Here is a 23,786-nt window from a genome sequence, read left to right as displayed (position 1 = left end):
ACTTTCCTGTGTTATGCTTTCCAGGCAACAGAGGTCCGAAGGGAGAGCGAGGACCCACCGGCCACGGCGTCCCGGGAAAGCCGGGGCCTCCAGGACTGCCAGGTGAGATACACGCACTTACATGCCGCACAAGCGGCAGACTGTCTTCACTGGTTTGAGTGTGTCATTTGTTTTGTTTTCACTCACCAACTGAATTTGCCCCGCAGGTCCTGTTGGTCCGACAGGCGAGGGGATTATGGGACGGCCAGGCGAGCGGGGGCCTCCTGGTATTGGTGGTCATCACGGCCGCCGTGGTATCATGGGTCCTCCAGGGCCTCCTGGATACTGTGAATACTGCAACTACGCCCTACCAGGACCCGAATACATCCGACTGCCGAGAAATGACATCAAGGGGCCTTAAAACTTTCAAACCCCCTGATAAAATGGTTTAAATGTCCCGTCACCTGTAGCCATTTATCTTAGATTCTCTCCATCCTTATTTCATGTGATACTCCCTCTCTGACTCACCTCCTCTTCCTCAGATTCCCCCGCTTTGTCTGTCCTCTACGATACTACCTTCGTATATACATAAGCAAAACCACCACCACTTAGACGCTGTATTCAGGTGAATTGTTCTCCACTAACAAGTGTGTTCCTAAGTGTGTATTTGAAGCATAATTAAATATTTCTGACTTTCTACCTGCACTAGTCATCACCATAGCATAGATGTCCCCATTTGTTGGATTATATCTAAACCTGATGGTCCACTGGTCATGTATCTCGACATCCTAATGTTCTGCCGCATAAGGCTCCGGCCATTGCGGGATATGTGACCAGTTTACCGTTGTGGTCCTCCTGCATGTAGGCCCGAAACGGGTTACCTCCCCTTCTTTAGTTGTTGCGATTTACGCTACAGGCTGACGCAGGTTTGAAATGTTTTGGGAGCTTTTTATGATGTCATTTCTTCATGCCATCCAAGCAAAGTGTCTGTGTTAGAGGATCAGCAAGAAAGAGTGACAGGATCTTAGAATCCCGTCGTGCGTCACGAAGCGATTTGGTGACGATCGGATAACATGTTTGGGTCCCGTCATACACTGAAGGCCGTGCAGGCGTATCATGTGATATCTTCATCTGCCCTCATCCAATATATTACAGACACGTCATAGTACAGAACAGAGCTCTCTAGTGGTTGGTTTCAGCGTATATCACGTGGTATTCAGTCCAATATGATTGGTTGTTTGGACACCACATGATAGTTATTCATGACTCGTGTGGAGCTTTAGAGAGCGAAGGCCAAGTTGAGACTATGTGCGTGCTTTGGACGATGTGTTTTCTTTGGTGCTATAGAACTACTGGTCACGTTTGGCCTTCTGAAACTTACACAGAACCATTTTACCTCCGTACTGCTATCAAGAGGCAATAACACAGACTGGGAGTTGTTCTATTGTTGACTTCCGGTCACGTGTCCATCGTGGCCATCAAGGCCCTGATAAGGGCTCCACACGTTACATTGTATTCAAGACACTCACCTTACGACCTCACTGCTGCATTTTCCAAACTTGCATATGGGTGATATTGTTTCAACTAGCTACATGACAACTACTCATGAACATCAGAACACCTGTGAACATCCAAAGAAACACTGCCAAAGACTTTACATCACATAATTCTGAAACGAGGTAAATTATCCATAATTCGTTGTATACATTGAATTTTTTCTTAGAATTTCTTTCTTGAATTCTTTGCGTGTTTCTTGTTGTGTTAAATCTCGTTAATACTTGTATGCACATTTCAGAGCATTTATTGTGTAATTTAAACACGACTACTGTTATGATAGGCTACTCCATATTGCCACCTCGTCATGTTAGCCACGCTTCTGTAGAGTACGGCAGACCTTATTCACAGTCTGCTAATCTTAGTGTATGTATTCAAACATAGATGTAAGTGCAAATTGTATTTGTGACAGCTGCTCTAGATTTTCGTTTTGTATATTTACATCCACTGGAAGATAAGATCTCTTTAGGTAATAAATAACTTACTTCTTGTAAAGCCTTGGTCGTTGTTTGTGCTAGTGAACTATATTTCAATGCATGTCATGCAGAGAGATGGGTAACTTGTTATGTAATCTCAAAATGATTCTTTCAACTTCTACAATTACTGGTTTTATTAAAAGGAACTGAATGAAACAAAACATTGTTACCAAATAACACATTAGCATCTCATGGATGTTGTTTATCTTAAGGTCACGAAAAGAGCCGTGAAGAAATTTCACACTCATATACATAGCCCGGTTCATTCTACAATGTTATATTTAGGCACGCTCATGCACAATAGGCTCACAACACCTACTGTGGTGAGACTCGCCTGCTGTCAAGCTGTGGAATATACCGTGGAGTACCCATTTCCAGGGGACACTCTGTTCTTCTGTTTGGGGTAAAATGAATATAACGGTACTTAAACCAGACCTTCATTCTAATCACGACTCATCATTGTGAGATAGGAAAACGAAGAGACCTTTGATGAATGCTACCGTGGAGTGAATGAGCATGGCTTCAGGACGCTTGCTGCACGACTCCTACAATATCCTTGAAACATACTGAGGAAGAATTTGGGATTGTTAACCTGGAAGCAAGGTGATGATTCACATTATTATTTACACAAGCCATGGAGCCTTTGAAGTTAAAGCGACTGATATTTAAACTTTGGCCATGCATACACATAATGAACACAGCAGCCACTCAAAAAATAGTTTCATGATTCCTTCGACAAACGAGAAACGGGTACGTACCATGATGTGTAAAAGGTATTAACTTAGGACATTCAGCTTCCTTAACATGGTGACCTACATTCGGACCATACAGTCCAAACATCTCGGGGACGCATGAGTGAGTGAGTGAGTGAGAAGGGACCTTCACTTACATAGTTCTTATGTCGTCCCCATCTTAGAGATGCTGAATTCAAACCTAACACCTGAGCTCCTGGAACGCTTAAAGCATGCAACTCTGTATTCCGACAAAAGAGTGGTGATAGCCTTCAGGAACGGCAACATGTGTCCCATCTGTTACGGTTCAGTACCATTGTACCATTAGCTGGAGAGTAAAGCCTGGTCCTAAACACCCTCGAACATATAGTCCCCACAAAAAAGTAAGCAACAAGTGTTTTCAGTGTATGATCTATATTTATCTCCCTATCACTTCGCCTACATGTTGTTGAAAGGTAAACATTTAAAGAATTCATAATCTTCAGTGACTGTCAAACTGATTTCTGATAACATTTACATCACCCAAACATAAATACCCTCAGAAACAACATGCAAAATATGGGGCATGAATGTGCTTCACTCTTCACACATGCATCCTGAGCAGCGTAAACCTACCTGTAATCTTTACCCTGATACAACAACTGTTTTTAATGGACGAAAAAGTCCATCCATAAACGATAATGCCCGAGAAAAAGTTGCTAATGACTGGTCTGCAAGGTCACTTGATCTTGTAATTAGTCTCACTGAACATGCATGGCCTCCCCTGGATGACCTTAGGCAGGGGTTACAGAGAGAATGGCACAATATTCCACAACAGAAAGTTTACTGGCCCATTTGGTGGATGCGACGACGTACTGAAGCTCCATTTGTCCTCATGGTGGTAAAACGCGTTGCTAGACACTATTTCACTGTCCAAACCTGACTGGAACCTTCATGTTAACAGTTTGCTCCATCAGTTCAGCACATTTTGCACGACTGTTTCACGGGTACATGCTAATGATTGTAAGTGTATTATTGCTCAATATCATTTCATTTCATTCTGTTACTCGCGTGTACATATGTTTCACATTTCTGTTGCATCAATCCGTGATTTGCAATGTCAAGAAAATGTAATGAGAGCTGTTTAACGTTTTGTGAGGAGTATAGATGACAGCCTAGATAACCTAATCAAAGTAATCATATATATTTCACTATTACAATTTTGGAGGCAGACGTAGACGCTTTATGCACTAACTCCGATTGACGCATAAACCCAACCAAATGGGCATTATCACCGAATTTGAAATTTTAACAGGTGATTAAATATTAAGATATACCGTCATTTGTATAGAGTGAGAAGAAGACAGGGGACAGGACACAGCCTCGACGAGCACCGTTACCGGTACAAAATTAACGTTGAATTGGTCAGAACATGTTGAGGTCGGTTAACTTACTCTACCCACTTGATCTATTGTATGATATTCAGTTTACTGCATTAGCGGCCTCAGGGCCTTATACAAATAAACATCATGACATACATATATACATTGGTCATGAAAATGTCACATTGGCATGTATGGATTACATTTTGCATTTCATCTTTTCGTATCTAATAAAAATGGCGTGTATACAAAATTTACATAAGTTCCACACACTTTCGTTATCAATATCAGACGAAAGTATGCAAAACATTACAACGTTACAATTCTTAATGCATTTCTAGGGAATATATTGTTGTCTGTTTCATTATACAATGTACATTTAAAATAACATGGAATTGATCTTTTACACTTAAGTTGCAAAATTTACAAATCCTGTCTTCTTTGGGTATATTATTTCTACGTCTGATATCGACCTTTAATTGGGCGCCTCTGGTTCTTAATAAAGCTAGGTATCGTCTCAAAGTTGAAAGATTAAAATTTGTTACATATTTTCCTGGGACAATATTGTGTTTATGTAAAGAATAATCATTGTATCTAGTACTCTCAGTTATAACTCTTTAACATCTTTAAGTCCCATCGTTATCTCGCTCAAACATTACTGATAATGTACACCTTTTTGATATAGCCAAGCGGATCCGAAACCAATTTAAAATGGTGCTTCTCTAATAAAAGATACCCAGCTAACTGTTTTTGTATATCTAAACAAAATATATTTTTAATCTGTCATGTGCAGTAATGATAACCAGCAGCTAATGCATCTAAAATGTGTTTACATACATACATACATTTTTGTAGACCACCATGTTTTCTTAACACAATACTGTGGGTTTGTTTGTAAGTTAACTTGCGATTTCCATTTTATACAATAAGCATTCAGCGTATAGAGATGTATTTGTAGACCAATAACTGTATCTAAAAAGAGTATTATGTCATCCGCAAAAAGTAAAACACGTTCTATATATTCCGGGAAAAAGCCCTCCTGTGACCCTTAAACTCAAGATTATATATCAATTCGTTTATACACTGGGAAAACAAGAACGGACTCCAATTACTTGATGTTGCTATTTACTTCTATGTTGAATAATTCCCTTATCATCAAATGTGCCTGGATTGTGTTGAAAGCCGAAGAAAAGTCCGTAAGAGGATTCTCGCATAAGATTTTGGATTCTCTAAATGAATATAGATCTTATGCAACAGTGAAATGAGTGCATCTTCTACCCCGCCCCCGACCGTGTAAGCAAATTGTAAAGTATCCATTTGATGTCCAGTAGTTTGCTTAATTAAGTTCAAGATAATTCGCTCAAAGCATTTCATAATTGTTGGAGTAAGAGCCACTGTTGTTCATTAATTGTTGAAGGTTTTGACTTTTTGGAGAACGGGCATTACATGCGATGTTTTAGAAATTGTTGGAATATGATGGACGTGGATAGTGTGGGAGTTTAAGTCGATATACATTTAAAACATCACCCTTTATATCCCGCACACATGTTCACAACATTCTCGTAGTGCAATGCCAGGAGAGAAAGATCAGAAGCTGTTGCTGAGACAAGTCCTGGAGAAGGAAATGATATTTCCACCTCAGCAGCAGCCAGTGAAGTCATAAAATTTGGGAACCAAGTAAATAATTCTGATAAATTTAAATATTAAATAGTTCACAATATCACAGTAAATATCAGCTAGTGTATATATGACAGCAAATTATCCAATATCCTGTTAAAGCACCTGCATAAAGCTATTGAAACATTCAAAAAGCACAAGGTCCAAGCCATATTTACAGCTTACCTTAATTATAATATACTGAACATCATTGAAAACGCACCACCCCTAAGATTGTGGATTTCTAAGAGCAGAAGTGAGCAATCTATGTAAATTTTACATATTTGTGTAGACCATTGTTTGATAAAGAAAAGAAGCAAAAAACAATCAAGCAAAACAGTGAAGATTTAATGCAGCTGACAATGAAATAAAGATGGGGTCAAAATGGAAAGTCAGTAGCGTGTATGACCCCCGTTAGCAGCAACACAAGCTGTGCAACGTCTCCTCATTGAACGGATAAGTCTCTGAATAAAGTCCTGAGGCACTGCATTCCACTCTTGCTGCAAGGCATTGTCGAGTTCCCCAAGGTTGTTGATCTGCGGACGACGTGCGAGGCGTTGGCCGATGTAATCCCACAAGTGTTCGATGGGTGACAAATCTGGTGACAATGCAGGCCAATGAAGTAGAGGAATGCTGTTGTTAGCCAGATACTGTATCGAAACACGTGCAGTGTGGGCTCGTGCATTGTCATGTTGAAATGTGTGCAGATCTTGATGCTGGTGAAAGAAGGGAACGACGTTGTTCTGAAGAATGTTGTCACGGTAGTAAACGGCATTCACTCTGCCACGACAAACAATCAGAGCGGTTCTGTGGTGATAACTTATCCCTCCCCACACCATAATGCTGCCTCTACCCCACCGATCGGTTTGCACAACACAATCCTGATGATAACGTTCACCCCGTCGACGCCATACCCGTAGACGCCCGTCAGCATTTCGCAAGTGAAAACGCGACTCGTCGGAGAACACCACACCATGCCAACGTCGTAACAACCACACACGATGCTGTTCAGCCCATTGTCGGCGTTCACGGCGATGCCTGTCAGTCAGGATGGGTCCAACGTAAGGGCGTCGACAACGTAACCCTGCCGCACGGAGACGGCGTCGGACGGTGGAAGCGCTGATCAAACCACGTCGACCCTGGACAGCGTTGGCGGTTCTGGCAGCGGGCAAGGTTCGATCCCGAATATGGCGCCGTACAATGTCTCGATCTTGACGAGGGGTGGTAACACGTGCCTGACCTGGGCGTTGCCGGTCCCTGCTGGTTCCTGTTTGTTGGTATCTGTTAGCAAGCCTCAGAATGGTCGAATGATGACACCCAAATCGTCGTGCAATGTTTCTGCTTGAAGCGCCGACCTGCAACATACCCAAGGCCTGTTCTCGTTCCTCTGGTGACAATCTTGGCATGGCGAAAAAACTTTACTTACGAAAGTACTGCGAAAATGAGAACGGTTTTGTGCCGAAGGTCATTTATACCCCTGAACAGCATGCTTTCTGCATGCAATTTGTGCCCTTCGTGTGTGATGTGCATGAATTTTGTTGTTTTCATGTGATGTGTTCGAACGATCCGTTTTTTACTGTAGAGCGTTATTTACGATCTAGTGTGTTATTATCAAAATTCCCACCATTAATTTTCCATTTCCAAAAGATTCTATTGCCTTATTTCAAAATTTACAGGTGGTGCGTTTTCAATGATGTTCAGTATATATATTCCTAAATTTGTAGAATTATTGATTCAATATTACTTTTAATTATATTTTATTATTGTTTAAAGGACATCTTGCACCTTTTTGTGGGGAATTATGAAGTAAGTAAAGAGGCAGATGGAAACAAATTAGAAAATTGGCAATACCTGAAAAGGAAATGATGTTTCCATCTCAGCAACAGCAGGTGAAGTGAGGTGGGAAACAGGTGGCCAAAGGAAGTCAGGACAGAGGGCACAATAGCCAATAAGAACATAGGTAGCACATCAAAGGAAGTTTTTGATGTGTCCTATTAATAGAAAAGGGAAACTCCCAAAGAATGGGTTACCTGGCTAAGAATAGAGAGGAAGTGAAGGGAAATCCTTGTTGACAAGGCTTAAGAAACAGAAGAAAAAGGTGAAGATGTACAGAGGTGGCATTCAACGGCAAGGCACAGACAAGATGGAGCAAATGAACACTGAACAGATAATGATGCCTATGAAATATGTGATGAATAATGTTTATGAATTATGTGGTGAATCACAGCATTTATAAAACACTGCTACATTTAGTTTGTCGTGTGAAGGCCGTTTTACAGACATCCTCAAGCGATTTAAAAAATGTCTATTCTTCAACACATAGACATTAATAAGCTAATTCAGTGCCCTCAATCTATTTGCAACATGAAGTTTTATCGGTGTGCTAACTAATTTTGGTTTACACGTGGAAGACTGCTGATTCTAGGGAAATAATCGCCCAGCCATCTACCTGCCGCCATGTTGGGATGCTGGTAACGTACGTACGTGGGGGCTGGAAGGCGAGAAGGTGCATTTGTGCTAGATTATTCTGGATAACTTTTATAACTTTTCACATACGATCTCTCAGAGATAATATTAATAAACAGAGACGACGAACTCTTGTGGTCAGTCACGGCCACAATTAGAGATGTACCGAAAAGACAAATCGACATTACTGTGGCCCCAGGGGCACGGATAGAGTGTATTTTGTACACGGTGGATTGACTACTACTCTTGTTTAGCAGTTTCATAAATTTCTGGAAAGTATTGACTCCAACAGGAACAATGCAATATCAAATTCTGTCGCCATATATGTAGTATTTGTTTACGAACAATGCAAACAAGTGCAACATATTTGGGATTTTACTTACTCAGTCAAGTACAAATTCTCGTACTTTTTGGGGTTTAGTCCGATCCGGGATTCGCCTCAACCCCAAAAAGTACTTAGTCTAGAATTTGTACTTTACTAAGAGAGTGAACTCCCAAATATGACATATGTTGCATTTGACAACTTTCTAAATGGCATCGTGTAATCAACGCCTTCGGCCGTGGGAGCCGTGCCAATTTACACTCATCAGAGGGGTACACAAAGTATGCAGTCTAGACTACCAGTTCATTTTTGTGTTAGTCGCGGTGGTGAGCGGGCTGGGCGGCTGACTTTGTGTTCTGGCGATTAGGTGCCTGACTCTGAGGGTGCGGGGTCGAATCCCGGATGGGACTCAACCGAAAAAAAGTACTAAAATTTGAACTTTACTGAGAAAGTGAAATCCAGATATGACACATGTTGCCTTTGACCACTTTCTAAATGCCATCGTGTAATCAATGCAAACATGGGATAAAAATCTTCTAACAGTACGGAACAGGTATTGACCAATAAACAGTGTTATAATTTGGGGTGCTTCAGTCAACATTTGCAAGGTTATCAGAGGCATCAACAATTAAACCTCCATTACTTTTGGTGTAGGGCCGAGACGTTATTTTGACATCAGCTTGCAATATAGGTTGCTCTGTCCAGGTCTGATGATATTGAAATTGGTAAGTATTTTCTAAGACAGTCCTTGTCAATAGCATCTGAGGTTGGTGAGTCCAGTGTTCAGCGAGACACAGTTTGTTCAGCATTTTTCTAGAACAGATATGGCCAATGTCCGCTGGGACAGTAACTTCGAATCTCTTGCTGGAACAGTGACTGTCCACAGATCTGAGAGAACACTGGGGAGAAGTTCAATGTCTGCAAGGTCAATGATTTCATGTGCCTTGTGTTTGTAGAGACATAAACCATAAACTACTATCCTGAAAGGGTACAGGAGCATTCCTAGCGCACACTATCAGATGCATCATAATATGTCACCAAGAATGCTGCGAACAGCTGGTTTTTTTCTGTAATACACACACATGCATCTCTATGTAAGGACATAAACAGCTGGTCTATTTCCTACTAAACAAACAGGGCTTTTTTAAAGTTCTTGATGCAAAACAACTGGTTTATTTCCCTTAAAACAAACTTACAAATATTTTGGTAATTTCTACACACATACAAACAAACACACACATCTGAACATGACATCAAACTGTCCATCCCAGGTGTACATGTTCATGTCGGATCTTTGTCCCAATGTGTCCTGTATGCTGCATACATCCACACATGGCTGGACACACAAACCAACGCAAGGGAGGCTGGACATATTATCTGGTAGTTGTTTTCCCACTGCTCACACTATGAAAGGTCATCCTTCTTTTTGCCATAGTCCAACACATGATCTTCTGGCCTGCAAAATAAGATGGCGGCAATGAGGAAACATAACGCAAATATGATCCATTGGTTTTGAATCTCTGCATCAATTATTTGGAACAAACTTCTTGAACCTGTGATACTGACATGCACTGGAATGGTTAGAAATAGTAATTATTTCACACAGTGCAGAAATATGCATCGAGTATAGACAAATGTATAGAATCAATGCATAAAACAGTACATACAAGTGTTTGCCACTAGCATGGCAATGTATCCCGACACTTAAGATGAATGAAATATTTATAACATGTTCATTACTCTTTACTTTTTGCTCACACACAAATGACTGGTGTCACGATAATTACCCAATGTAAGCTGTCAACAAAATTGAGGACATTGATTGCAATGTTATATGGAGCATTTCATTAACATAAGTTCGAAGTTGTGGTCATACTTTGTTTGCACAATCCCCTATTGTCGACTCACCATATGTAGCCTGTCACCAAATTTGAAGACATCAAATAGAAGAGTTCATGAGATACGTTAAAGAGTGTGAACAGTGTTCATAGTGACCTTGAAAATATGGTCAAGGTCACCAAAACTGACTGGTGTCTGCATAATCCCCCAATGTAGGCAGTCACCAAAGTTGAAGACATTGGGTACAATAGTTCATGAGATATCGTGTTAACAAGAATCGGGACGTACAGACAGATGTACAGATGCCGCAGAATACATAGTGTCACGTTCCATGTTGCGGCAGGGAACAATTATGTCCTGAGGGACGCAAAAGAAGTAACTCACTGAAACATTTTATTAACAAGAAATACAACCTTGACATTTATAATTAAAAATTACTGGGGTCGTCTTGGACTCTAGCTATTCTTGACACATGTGCACTGCCTCTTGAACATGACTAGTAGGTCAATCAGTGTAGTTTATTACAATTACCCATCAAATGGTGTACATGCTATATATGGCCCATTCAGGTGAAGTATATCACATATACTACCCATCATACTGACAGGATAAATTGTGTAAAAGATGTTGATAAGTAGGGGTAAAACCGAAAACTGTGGTATTAGTAGAACCATGGTGTTTTGTCTTTGATTCGGTATACATTAATGCAATTTAAAAAAATTGGTATTTTCAGTTTTTGTACCGTCATTTTATTAACCTTTTCAAACCTTTACTAATGTATCTTGAAATCGAATCATTTTGTCAAATGTATTCATTTCTTGACTAGATATAAAAGTTTCTGCATTATGATCATATCTGATGTAACAAACCTAAACAAACCAAAGGCCTTGTACCGCAATATGTGAGTGTACCCTTTCATCCTTACTGATGATGTATACTGTAAACCTAATGGTGTATATAGCACAAGTGACAAATGAAGTTGTTTATATCCTCTATAGATATTTAGTGTGTAAAAGTGTCAGAGGTCCATGACAGGCATGCTATCATTCAAGCCCTGATGACTTCCGTAAGCACTGATCTAGTGATGAAAAGTGATAAAGCACACTAACCAGTCAAAGAGTCTAGGGAATGTCTTTCTCTCCTCCTCTGTGTATTCATCGTATCGTTTTGGCACTGGCATCACTTGACGGATCTGACCAGTAACATTGGCCAGAAACTCCTCAGGGACATTCTGTGGACAAAAACACAGGATGTGGTGTAGAACAGGTATCGGTGTATGACAGGATAGCATAGAATTCAGAGGACAAAACTTCACATATTAAACTTAACTTGGAAATAAATCAACCATCAAAAAAGATTGGTTAGAGTCTTATTCAGATTTTCCTTTCTAGGGTTGTTAATGCAGATATGTGTGACGACTCATACATCATGAACATAAACATCCTGGGGTCTTCAAGAAATATTCAGTCATGACTTTTCAGTTAGTGAAATGAATTTTAGAATTCTGAGAGTTAAACACATTTTCAGGTCCTGACTCCTTCAAAGATATGTTCCATTGTCAAGTGTTTCAAACACTAAAATACACACGAGCATTAATTGAGCACCACCAATAATAATTGATTGTAACAAAATGGGATCACAACAGAGAAGTCAACCAGTTATACATCGTATATAAGCACACATGCAGTTAGCATGAAATTCATGTGCTGACTCAAATGTATGCTTTTCATGCTTAAAGGGGCACTGATGCGGAGCAATTTCCGTGGACTTGTTTCTTTTGTTATTGTTTTTCTCCCGTGAATACCCAGATGATATCCCAGAATTCGAATTCATGACTGGTTTGTGATCTCTGCTGCACCTCCCATATGCGCAACTGAGAGTTTATGTGAAGACTGATCAACAAAGATTAAGTCATTTTACTTCGTTATTATGAAAACAAATCAAACACCTTGAAGTTTACTCATCTGCCAGTGATATAAAAAGAATGTTAGGACTGAAAAGTAACGAAGTCAGTGAAGGTCCTATAAACCTAATTAGTTCCTTGTCACATTTGTATACATTCGGAAAGATAATAAAAAAACCCACACGGTCTGTTTATACTTACAGTGAATTTCTAACATGATTTTAATATCTAAGCATTGTATAGATTGCCAAAGTGAATCATATTTCACACACACCCTACTCGCGACCTAGTGCATGTTTTCTGTAATACGCATTTTGCTGAATGCTACAAGAAATAAATTAAAACAAAATGCGAATATTCAATTTAAGACAGATGAAAGTTATAGCAACAATGTCAGGCTACTACCTCATTCAGGAATGTATCCATCAATATCCACATAAAAGAACGATATTTCATTCATCTGCAGTTGGTAAATAATCCTGATCTATGTCTTGTGTCTTTCAACAGTCTAATATGTGAAAAAGTGACACATTGCTTGAGAAATTTTCACACTGGTGTATACATAATCTCACTGGTCACCCAGGACAGTACACGTGGCAATTAACTGTATGATGTCTGCCATTAGTTAGCCAATAATGAGCAATAATCAATCAATCAAGGCAAGGGCGGTTAATTCTTTGTAGGAAGGATGTTGTTTTCACACTCATACTTTACGACAGGGTGTATTCAGTATAGATTACATAAATATACACTCATAAACACTGCCTTTTTGACAAATCCGCTGTGGAAGTAATTAATCAATCAATGTGTTATTGGTTAATCCTTTGATCGATGTTTGTTTTCGTAAACTCAGCTGATAAACCCTCCTGCATCACTTACATGCACATATTACATAACATGCAATACACATGCCACTACAGACCTTAATTTATAATGTTGAGTATTTACTCTATAGGAGAAACGCCAAATGGGAACCTATCTCCAGTAATTTTAGTGGTGTTCCCGCTATTTATAGCTGTTATAAATTCATTAACTAACCATCAAGTGAATGATGACAAATAACATGTGCAGGTTTATACCATCAAACACGAGTTACAGCCAGGAAGATGTAATCTCTGTGTCGCATGCAGCCTGAAAACACTTTTTGGCCGAAACTGTTTTGAGGGTACCAACGGAACTTCGTTGTTACATAAGAAATGCACATAGGCATTTGCTGTGTACTTGAGTAAATGGGTATAATCAGGTTTTTTTTACGTAAGAAAATTTTCAGATTTCTCTACCAATGGCAAAGTCATTGTTATAAGTTTACAAATTCAGATAAATCAACTGTATGTTTTTTATTATCACAGATAATAAACCAGGGTCGTAGCTACCAAAATTTACGTATAATGTTTGCTATGACAGCTGGGCCAACCCTCAAAACTGTCTAAATATAAAGCTTTGCAATCCTTCAGACTTATATGAAACAAATGGCTTGCTACGTATACGTAGACATCATATTTTCTCATGACATAATTAAATATCGAGGTACAAAACACAGATTTAGGATCAAATTGGATCAGTCATCATACCATCCAGGCATCAGAAGAGATACACTGCTGGGATATTTTGTTACAATCACATAAGGAATACCATGGATATTTTTAAATAACGGCATGTGATGGGCATCCAGCCTCCTCACTTTTTAGGGTGAAGAAATCCTGCTAATGTGGACAGGAACCCAGTCCCTTTGTCCGTCATGGTCGAGGGAGCGTGTGCTGACTAATTTGCTGTTGGTTTCGAAATTAGTCTGTCAGCGAGAAACATTATTCACTCCACATCAGTGCCCCTTTAAGCTCTGTCATGGTACAAGCGACTGAGCGGTATAAAAAGGTGAAATGAAGTATTCTCATTGCTTTCTTATTGATGCATCAATCAGTGAACAATGCTGAAAATGAACTTTTTTTAACATGCCAAGGTGTAGGCTTTCTGACAATACCAGACGGCAGATTATCGGTATCCATGAGGCTGCTTTGTCCTGTCGCAGCATTGGGTCCAGATTGAATATCAATCACCCTGTCATTAGTTGCCTTGTAAGGAAACATGAGGACACTGGTTACGTCAAGGATCGTTCACGATCAGGAGGGCCAAGAAAGACCACTCCCCGTAATGACCGTGCACTAGTTCGCCGAGTGGGATGCAGGCCCATGACCAATGCAAAAGATCTCAGAGAAGAATGGAGAGTGGACGTTCGTCTCTCAACAGCACCATCCGAAGGAGGCTCAGGTCTGCTGGACTCTGTACACGTCGTCCAATCAGACGTCCCTTACTCACTGAAAGACACAGGGCTTAACGTTAGGTGTGGTGTAATCAACGGCAAAAGCACAATCAGACGACATGGCGCAGGATCCACTGGTCCGATGAAAGCTGTTTTCTTTGTTGTGCTACTGATGGCCATTGGCGAGTTTGGAGAAGGAGCAATGAGGCTTATCAACAGCGGATGATCCATGCAGGTGAATCCTTTGGGACACTCAATGGTCAAATATATCAACAGGAAGTACTGGAAGCTGCTGTTGTCCCACATTTTGATAACGACCCCCTCACCAGGCAGCCTGTATTTATTGACGATAATAACTAGCCCCCGTCGTTCCAGAGCTGTTATTGCATACTTGCAGAACAACGCAGTTGACAGATTACCTTGGCCTGCGAGAGGCCCTATCTCAACGCATTTGAGCATTTATGGGATTATCTGAGGAATCAAGTTCAAGTAAGGGACCTACCTGTTCAAAATCTACAGGAATTAGCCCTTGGTCTTCATGAGGAATGACAGAGGATTCCAATGATGCGCATTCGGCGTTTGAGGAGGATGAGCATGAGGAGGAGGGTTGCAGCAGTTACCCGTGCGAGGGGAGGATACACCAGATACTGATGTCACCATTAATGTTGGCTCAGGATTGAACAGTCAACGTTTTTTGAGAACCACAGACATATGTTGGACCACAGACATACGTTGGACTACAGACATACGTTGGACCACAGACACTGTCAGTGTGACCATAGTTTTGGACATGATTATTGATAATGTTTTTATTGGTGGTGCTTAATTAATGCTCATGTGTTTAGTAATTCAAAAATTGTTTCAGATCGATTATGAGAAAATGTGATCAATTTGCATAGTCATTTGGTCTTTGCCACCTGGTTGTTCTCTATTTGTCTACGTCTCTAGTCACCTACATTCTTAAAACCACACTTCATGGTCTGTTAACCAATGATAAACAAGCGTCACCTCTATGATCTGAAACTGGACTCTTCTATTTGAAAGAAGAAAAAGTGGTAAACACAGCTATAACATGACTTTATTAATTGATAATAAAAGATATTTAATGTCTTAATGGGAAGAAATATCAGGAAGACAATTTCCCTAGAATGATTGGGATATATGCAATTAATGCCCACCAGATGAACACAGAGTGCAAGTTTGAAATATTTTCAACACAGTATTACTCAGAGTACTTAACAACTAATACTTATTGACACAAGATTGGAATTAGAGAATGACCATTATGCACACTTTGTAAACAGGCGTGAGAGTTTGTGTGGCATCTACTGTTTGACAGTAGCTTTGTAAAGGAAGTGTGGACCAAATAGTCTTTAAGGCTCAGGATATTGGGCAAATGACAAATTGAATTAACATTAGAAAATATATCATTTGGTTTTAAGGGGAAAATAAACAACCCCCCAAACATTATCTGCCTAACAGTTAAGAGGCATATATTTATACACTTTGAGCAGAAAAGAAGTTAAATCAAACTTTCACTAGAACAAATGTGAGATAAAAAGATACTACAGATAAATTAAATTTATTGTCTTGCACGCGGAAACCAAGATAACATGTATCTCTTTGAAATAAAACCTTGGACAAAACAGCTTATTTTTTGACATTTTAGGCCACTTATAAAAATAATCACTGCTAACAAGAGAATATTCATTCGCCAAAGCGTTACATAATGGAATTCATATTGGACATACTGATCTTGCTACACCTCTAAATATAACAGTCTATCAAGATCACTACAGCACTGGTTATGTGGTGTCATTATTATAGTAAGGGTGCATTTGTTCATCCTAATTAGTCAGCTTTGTTTTTGTTGGTGACTGGAGACATAGGCAAATAGATGTGGGCACATATAGACATTACTGGTATGTGCTATAATGCTAATATCAAACCTTAAACAAGACTCAGTACCATGTGCATACAAGTAAACATAGAAATGCTCACGGGAAACCACTGTCATTGCCTTACATATGAGATTACTTATGAACTTCCATGTTCACTAAACCACATGATTTACAGCTAAAACATACTTATCAATAATCAGGGGATCTCACTGATCAGTGTTAAGTCGTTATTAATATACTGTATCTTGCAATACACGCTTAAATTCAGCCATCTGCAGTCTAGTTATTTCCAAGCGTGTATGAACCCAGCTACAGGTCTCAACTCTCTTACCTCGTCTTCAAACAGATGCAGTCTTCTCATGATGGTGTGCCTCAACAGGTTGCCAGGGAGATCACTGTATACAGCTTTGTACATGATCTGTCACAGTGAGACGAATCAAACATAACACTTATGCAGGGCCAAGATTTTCGAAGTTCTCTTAACACAAAGATAGTTCTAAGTGGCATACATTAACTTACAAGCATCTTAGCTCTAAGACAGCTTCAAAAAAAGGGTCAGTGTATGAAAAGAAACAATTCAGCTTTTTAAATGTGGGAAAGATGTATTCCTCATGGATTACAAAAACATGAAAATGCTACATTTGCTATCCATAATGCACTGTTACTCACTGGATAAAAAAAGAAAGTACAAGTGTCAAATCCTCGGCTATAAAGGAAGAGGAATGGCATGCTTAATAGGCTTTGAATTAAAATTATTAGATGAATTTTATATTGTGCCACTGCTATAGTAAAACTAAAAACAAGTACTGAGTGTATGTCTCAAGTGGACTTGTGAAAGGGTTCAGCCTTGAAGAGTACCTTCCATGTTACCATCATTACCTTTGTAGCATCCAGCTGGTGCAGTCTCCATGCTGACGTGGCAGTGTAGCCACCCCCATGTCTGAAACACACAGTAAGAGGTGAATGTTGGTGAAACCTCAACACTCCATTAACCTCAGAGTGAAGGAAAACATAGCATCTACCACCTAATCAGACAGTAAATCATCCATTTCAGGACACATAATCAACTGTCCTAATACATCATATGAGACAATATTGAAATAATGTCAAAAAACCTCCAGAACTGCACTTAAAGAAAACTGACAGAAGCAGTTCAAATTGACCGACACAAGCCCTCCCTCCCTCAATCTACTGACTAAGGATACCTCATCCCATCTGCCTACAATGGACTGAACAGAGCATTCCAGCTATTATTATCAACTATTAATCTCATCTGCCATGTTTATCTTGTTCCGCCTCCTCAATAATTCGCTTCCGTCTAATGTTACTGCATTATTACCTATCCCATTGTTGTTGTTGTTGTTGTTGTTGTTGTTAATCCCTTTGATGTATTCACTCATGTTGACATACTACTCCCTGTTACATGTAAATAAGCAGATCTGTGTTCTATCACATTAATCTTGCTTGACTACAGTACACAAAGCTATAGGGAAATGACGTATGATTATAAATATAGAGGTGGCTATCCATAAAGTATTATAGTTTTCTTAGAGAGGTGGAGTGGACCTACAAATCCACTCTTCTCATCATCACACATTTCATGAGATAGGTCAATTTGAAGAAATGTAACAATAGCTTCAGGAGGTGAGGATGTGAGGTAGCTTGCATTTCAATCGTTATAAATGACTACTGTCACATTAGCTACCATTACTACAAGACAATGAGAACTTATTGCTAGTCTTCACAGGATGGTATCTTCTTGAGTGTCATACGTTTCAAATTAGTTGATTTATTTACATAAAGGTGACCTGACACATGTTACTGACATACATGTAGGGGTATATACAATTAATGTCACATGAAACTATGAGATGAACAGACATCAAGTACTGAACATCTCATAAGAACACACACTGTACTAAATCAGTAAATCACCAAGGACAGTGTGCATCACATGATCTCATTTCAAACTCACTACTGAAGGTAAAGGGAAGTTAGTAGATTACATGGTTGCTTCTACAACAGTATTGCTGCAGTTATCTCCCTTATATTACTGTCAAGTAATCTCCATGTAATCACATGTAATCTACAAACGTCCAACTCTTCTCTAAGGCACTTCCTTCACTTCCTTTGCCAGAGAAAAATGCCTAGTTTCCGTTTCACTTCTGTTTCTATTATGGTACATTCCACTTGGAGGGCATGTGTGCTCAGTTCCATGTTGTTGGCTGATGCATGATGTAATGGTGGACTACCAGATGACATGGCTTGTTTAGTCTGCAGTGAGAGAATGTCAGATGCACATGGGGAAGGTTTTAGTGACTCTAGAGCTTCCGTCATCGCCAGTTCAGCTTTCTGGTGTTTCTGTTGCTCTGAAACCTCTTTTGAAGACATTTTCAATGCAATGTATCGCCGATCCATGATGTTGAAAGTCTGGCACCGTGCCGGCGAAAACGCTGATGCAAGGAAGATAATGACAATACTATTGTAGAAGCAAGGAACGTTACTTGTACCATGCCATAATCACAATCTGTTTTATGTTGTAAAATATGACAAAAACAAACACATGCAATATGATGGTAACCCTCAAAACCAGACAGTGTGATGTAGTCAAGGCAACCTATCCTGGTAGTCATGGTAACACATCAACCTACCCTGTGTGATGATGGTACCGCCATTTCCTCCAGTAGTCTCCCTTCATAGCAATGTGCTTCGTGTTGATGACAACTACATGGTCGCCAATATCACCTACAGACAGACACATGTTCTCACTTGCAGCTTACAGACTCAACTTCCCACATCAATGTTGCACAGAAACATTCATGAAAATAAACTCATTTATTTCCCAATAAAATGGTCAGTGCTCAAGACCAAACAAAAAATCTACCTCTACAGGTCACCAAGTGACAAAACGCAAACACAAGTTGTTACAAAGGTCAAATCTACACAGATGTAAACAGGAATGTGTACTGCTACTACACCTACATATCATCAGTGAACAAATGTGCATATGACATCTGATAACACTTGCTGCTTTGTTAAACTTTAAGAATGTATTATTGCCCCAGTTTATGACACAATAAAGCACAGTGAGTTCTTACTGAGTGGGTGATATATTGGCTTGTGTTTCCCCTGGAGATGGGGGACGAGAACCTTGGCTGACTTGAAGGGGCACTGGTAATTGGCATCATACATCCACCATGTCCGAGCAAACGTTGCCCATTGCTGCAAGTAAAACATATGTTCCATGTAACATTGAGGAGATAATCATTGTGGAATTCTACTATCAGACAGTGTTTTATTCCTCCATGCAGTTGAACCTGCCATAGAAACACTCCTAAAATAACAAAATTCTGTACATTGAAATGTATCACCAACGATAACAATGAATCAATGTTTGAAGATGTGTTTATCTGGACCTGTTTAAATAAAGCATGCAGAATGGTCCCGGTTCTTCTTTCGCATTTATCTATAGCCATAAATATCTTGTTAAGAGATTAAGAAGGTGCAACTCCTTTCGGACAGCCGACAGGACGTCAGTGACAGCATACGTTGCTCCTTCAGAACAAACTTCATATTTAAACAATATCGAGTGTCAACAGTATGTGATCCCCGTAGTGGGTCTTGACAGGAACTAAAACTGCTGGCGACGTCAGGCTTTTCTTCTACAATCGGCAAAACACATTCAGATGTTCTATACAGTTTGACTATGCATAAGCCGAAAACACCACGCTATGTTACATACCAATACTCTGCTGTTTGCCATTTACGGATATTATCACGTATCATTCACACCATGCTTTGCCGAGGCGAGGGTCGAGTTATCAACTTCCGGTAAACGTAGGGAAAGCCATTGGTGTACATTCAGCTCTGTGTGAAAATTAGCATCGCTCCTATTATATTTTTGAATAATATGACCCAGTAAGCTGAAAATTAAATTGGCGAATGCCGAACATTTGACGATACTGTTCAGTCCTTTTGGATTGGGTGAACAAATGAATTGATCCCTATAAACATCACTCAATAGTCGCGGTTAGGCGGGAACAGAATCTTTACAAAATGGCAGCATGATGTTATGTTAAAACGGCCCAGTGTAGTTCTGAGAGTTTTATATAGATAAAAGAGACATGTGTTGGCAGTTCTATTATCCAGTTAATACACGTAATTAATATACATATACATATGCGTGGGTATACTATATGTAGACAGACGAGAGCTAGATGAAAATGTTATAACACATTAGTTTGTCGGTCTATACTAACTGCAATGTGATTGAGGCTGGACATACCTAGGTGAAACATCCCGCCCATAGGATATACGATTTGTAAATTAACTAAATCCCTTACTTTTCATTGCGACAATGCCTCGAGTGGTCTCTGTGATGTTGTTTTAGAATGTTGTTGACACAGGTTATATTATAGTAGGTCGTCATCTTTAAAATATGACTACAGACATACAGGAACACAAATATGTACAAGCTAGAGTACAGATACAATGTACATGGTAGTTTGTTTCTAAGTGTATGTTAAAATCAACCACAAATAAGAGATTGTTGACATGAATAATTTGATATAAACTTTCCCCCAATTTTCAATGTTTCTTTAATCAAGAAAAAGACAGACCACTCTACCTTCTTGAGTACGTCCTGAACAATCCAAACGAAGATGACCAGAAAGGCAGGCTGAAAAGGATAATCACTTTGCTGGCTTCACCATACTAAGTTAACCCCTTTGTATCGGCTTTGGCATGTATGTACGCGGTGTGTGTGTGTGTGTGTGTGTGTGTGTGTGTGTGTGTGTGTGTGTGTGTGTGTGTGTGTGTGTGTGTGTGTGTGTGTGTGTGTGTGTGTGTGTTTGCATTTGATTTAGTGTTTGTTTGGGGTTTTTATTGTCACACTGATCGTAACATTAGTGAAAAGGCACGCAATAAATATGAAAATATGAAATATGAAAAGCAGTGTCGGTTTCACTTAAACTCTGATTATCGCAATAAGGCGCTGGTGGTTAAGCTTAATACTGTTTTGGCGTTGTGTTGTTATTCTTAACGTTTCTGCATTCAGAAGCAAATAACCCAGACGGGGTATCCTGGTCCACGGGCCTCTCATTGACGTAAATGATGCCCGGGAACCAGGTTGCAGGAGGGATCGTTGTTGACACTGGTACTACATATATGTACCCCCAAGTACATTCTCTCCGGGTCATTTTCTTAATGGGAATTGTCGTACAACTGTTTGAGATGCACCCGATTGCGTTACTCAGAAACAAGACAAAGTCATCACCATCCCCCACAATGACATAATACCGTTCAAGACTACTGCTCGGTATAACTAGCAACGATTGTGTCAAATGTTTTGGCACATCTATATAGCAGTGAGTGAAGTTAGTTGTACGTTACACTAAAAATGTTCCAGTTATATATCAGCGGCTGTAAATAATATAATCAGTACCAGACAATCCAGTGATCAGCGGCATGAGCATCGATCTACGCAGTTGGGAAACAATGTCAAACAAGTCGTTATTGAGTGGTTTCTAGGTTCTGCTCCGGAAAAGACGAATGTACAAGGACGGATGGAGTCCATGCACATACTAGCCCCTCACCCAGCCCTCACGCGTACCGGGGGATAACAAGTAATCACACGAGGTGATGCAAGTGTCGCAATGCAGAGTATCACTCGTAATCAGGCGCACGGGAACTTATGACCTGACCTTGGTTTAGGGTTTTACGACTAAGAACTCCCCTGTCGTTTAGCTAGGGTATCGAGGGTATGCTTCTGGATTCTCGTTTTGGCTAGGGCACCCCCACACCCCCACACCCACACCACACTGCACCACCCCCGCTCCCCACCCTACCAAATAACTGGTGCCGATGCATAACGAATCCTTGCCCATACAGATCGTCCGTTATGAATCATGCGATGGTTTGACCTATAGTTCATACTTCGAGGATCGACTGAGGTAGTAAAGTTCTTAGGTTTTAAATTATCATTTGTCTCTTTATATGGTTCGTGGCATTTAAAGTAACGTTAGAACTGTGGTTTTAAAGTGCTTTTTTCCAATTCTTGAGGCCAATGCAAACGCGTGCAAATGAAGAAAACTTCGATGCGAAGATCACGTGATCTACTGCAAGTGTAAAACTTGATTTGGCACTAACGTCATTTGCACGACGAATGGATGGGTTTGAGTGGATTTTGCTAATGTTTTTTTCGCGTCGAAAAATAGGGATCCCATTTCGGATACATAGATGTATCGTCAGAGAAAGAATATTCATTATTCCTAAAAATCACATTTTGTGAAGTTTCTTTTTTGACTCAGTATATACATGGTATCATTTGTTTGAAAGTTTTACTGATTACGTTTTCTGCAGCAAAGTATTGGACCACAGTTGGGGTAAGTGAGTGAGTGAGTGAGTCGAGTTTTACGCCGCACTCAGCAACATTCCAGCTATTTGGCGGCGGTCTGTAACTAATCGAGTCTGGACCAGACAATCCAGCAACAGCATGAACATTATATGCGCAATTGGGAACCGATGACATGTGTCAACCAAGTCAGCGAGCCTGACCACCCAATCCCGTTAGTCGCCTCTTACGACAAACATACTAAGTAGTCGCTTGGACCACAGTTGGACACATGGGTTGTTCCAAATGTCACGGTCCCATGAACAGGCTTGATACTCTCGTAATGCATTACATAGTTTGTACAGAATACAACTGTAATCTGTAATATTCACAATTTTATTTTTAACAATTTGCCGACAACATCACATCCAAACACTGCATCCAGGCATAACATCCATCTAACTGAATGACTTTGATAGAACAAACGCATCATTAGTTGACATCATCAAGATTCGGATTGAATGTTTATTGCAGAGAAATCCACATTTTATACCTGCAATATTGTCACTGAACTAGCTGTGTTACAACATAACACTATGAACAGCAATTAACTTGCCACAATCTACTAACGTCTCCATCACAGACAACAAACACACACCCATGACACAGTCCAGATTGTAGAATCGACTTTGCTTTTAGGAGAGATTTCTTGTGTATGTGGCAGGGATTTGAGTATTATTTGTAGAGGCTGACCCACCAGTTTCAAGAGGATCAGTGCTGGCAGAGACAGCCCCCATAAGCAACTGAAGGAATTAATGAGCTGTCGGAGCTATAGGTAATTTCTTTAGGAAAAGATCTTCAATGCAAAAGAGCGTCTGAAAGAGTAATTGTCATTCCATATGGAACAGAATGTTATATTTACGAACATGCTAAGAACTATGGATTTCTCTTCTTTTTGTCTCCATCCACAACGGCTTGGCAAATGTGACATGGCGACATCTGTCCATCCG

General features: G+C 39.9%; 2 protein-coding genes across 9 annotated transcripts in view; one reads left to right on the top strand and one right to left on the bottom strand.

Moving 5' to 3' along the window:
• LOC137290319 (collagen alpha-1(IX) chain-like) overlaps positions 1-2,028 on the top strand; it is a 158,235-nt gene extending 156,207 nt beyond the window's left edge. For all 7 annotated transcript variants that reach the window (XM_067821149.1, XM_067821146.1, XM_067821148.1 and 4 more), the window contains 2 exons: positions 25-102; positions 207-2,028. In XM_067821149.1, coding sequence (XP_067677250.1) covers positions 25-102; positions 207-400 — 272 coding nt within the window. In that variant the 3' untranslated portion in view covers positions 401-2,028. The remainder of the gene's footprint in view (positions 1-24; positions 103-206) is intronic.
• LOC137290580 (large ribosomal subunit protein uL13m-like) overlaps positions 1-20,492 on the bottom strand; it is a 421,196-nt gene extending 400,704 nt beyond the window's left edge. The window contains exons 1-7 of one of the 2 annotated variants that reach the window (XM_067821621.1): positions 20,188-20,294; positions 19,544-19,667; positions 19,097-19,190; positions 17,325-17,385; positions 16,777-16,863; positions 11,494-11,615; positions 9,949-10,001 (exon numbers count right to left, since the gene is read on the bottom strand). In XM_067821621.1, the coding sequence (XP_067677722.1) occupies positions 9,950-10,001; positions 11,494-11,615; positions 16,777-16,863; positions 17,325-17,385; positions 19,097-19,190; positions 19,544-19,667; positions 20,188-20,208 (561 nt within the window). In that variant the 5' untranslated portion in view covers positions 20,209-20,294 and the 3' untranslated portion in view covers position 9,949. Of the gene's footprint in view, positions 1-9,685; positions 10,002-11,493; positions 11,616-16,776; positions 16,864-17,324; positions 17,386-19,096; positions 19,191-19,543; positions 19,668-20,187 lie in introns of those variants that run through there. The other variant, XM_067821620.1, reaches the window with a different exon arrangement.
• Between the last annotated feature and the right edge of the window lie 3,294 nt (positions 20,493-23,786).

Source organism: Haliotis asinina, chromosome 7, assembly GCF_037392515.1.
Source record: "Haliotis asinina isolate JCU_RB_2024 chromosome 7, JCU_Hal_asi_v2, whole genome shotgun sequence".
NCBI lineage: Eukaryota > Metazoa > Mollusca > Gastropoda > Lepetellida > Haliotidae > Haliotis > Haliotis asinina.
This window is presented reverse-complemented; position numbering and strand designations above follow the sequence as displayed.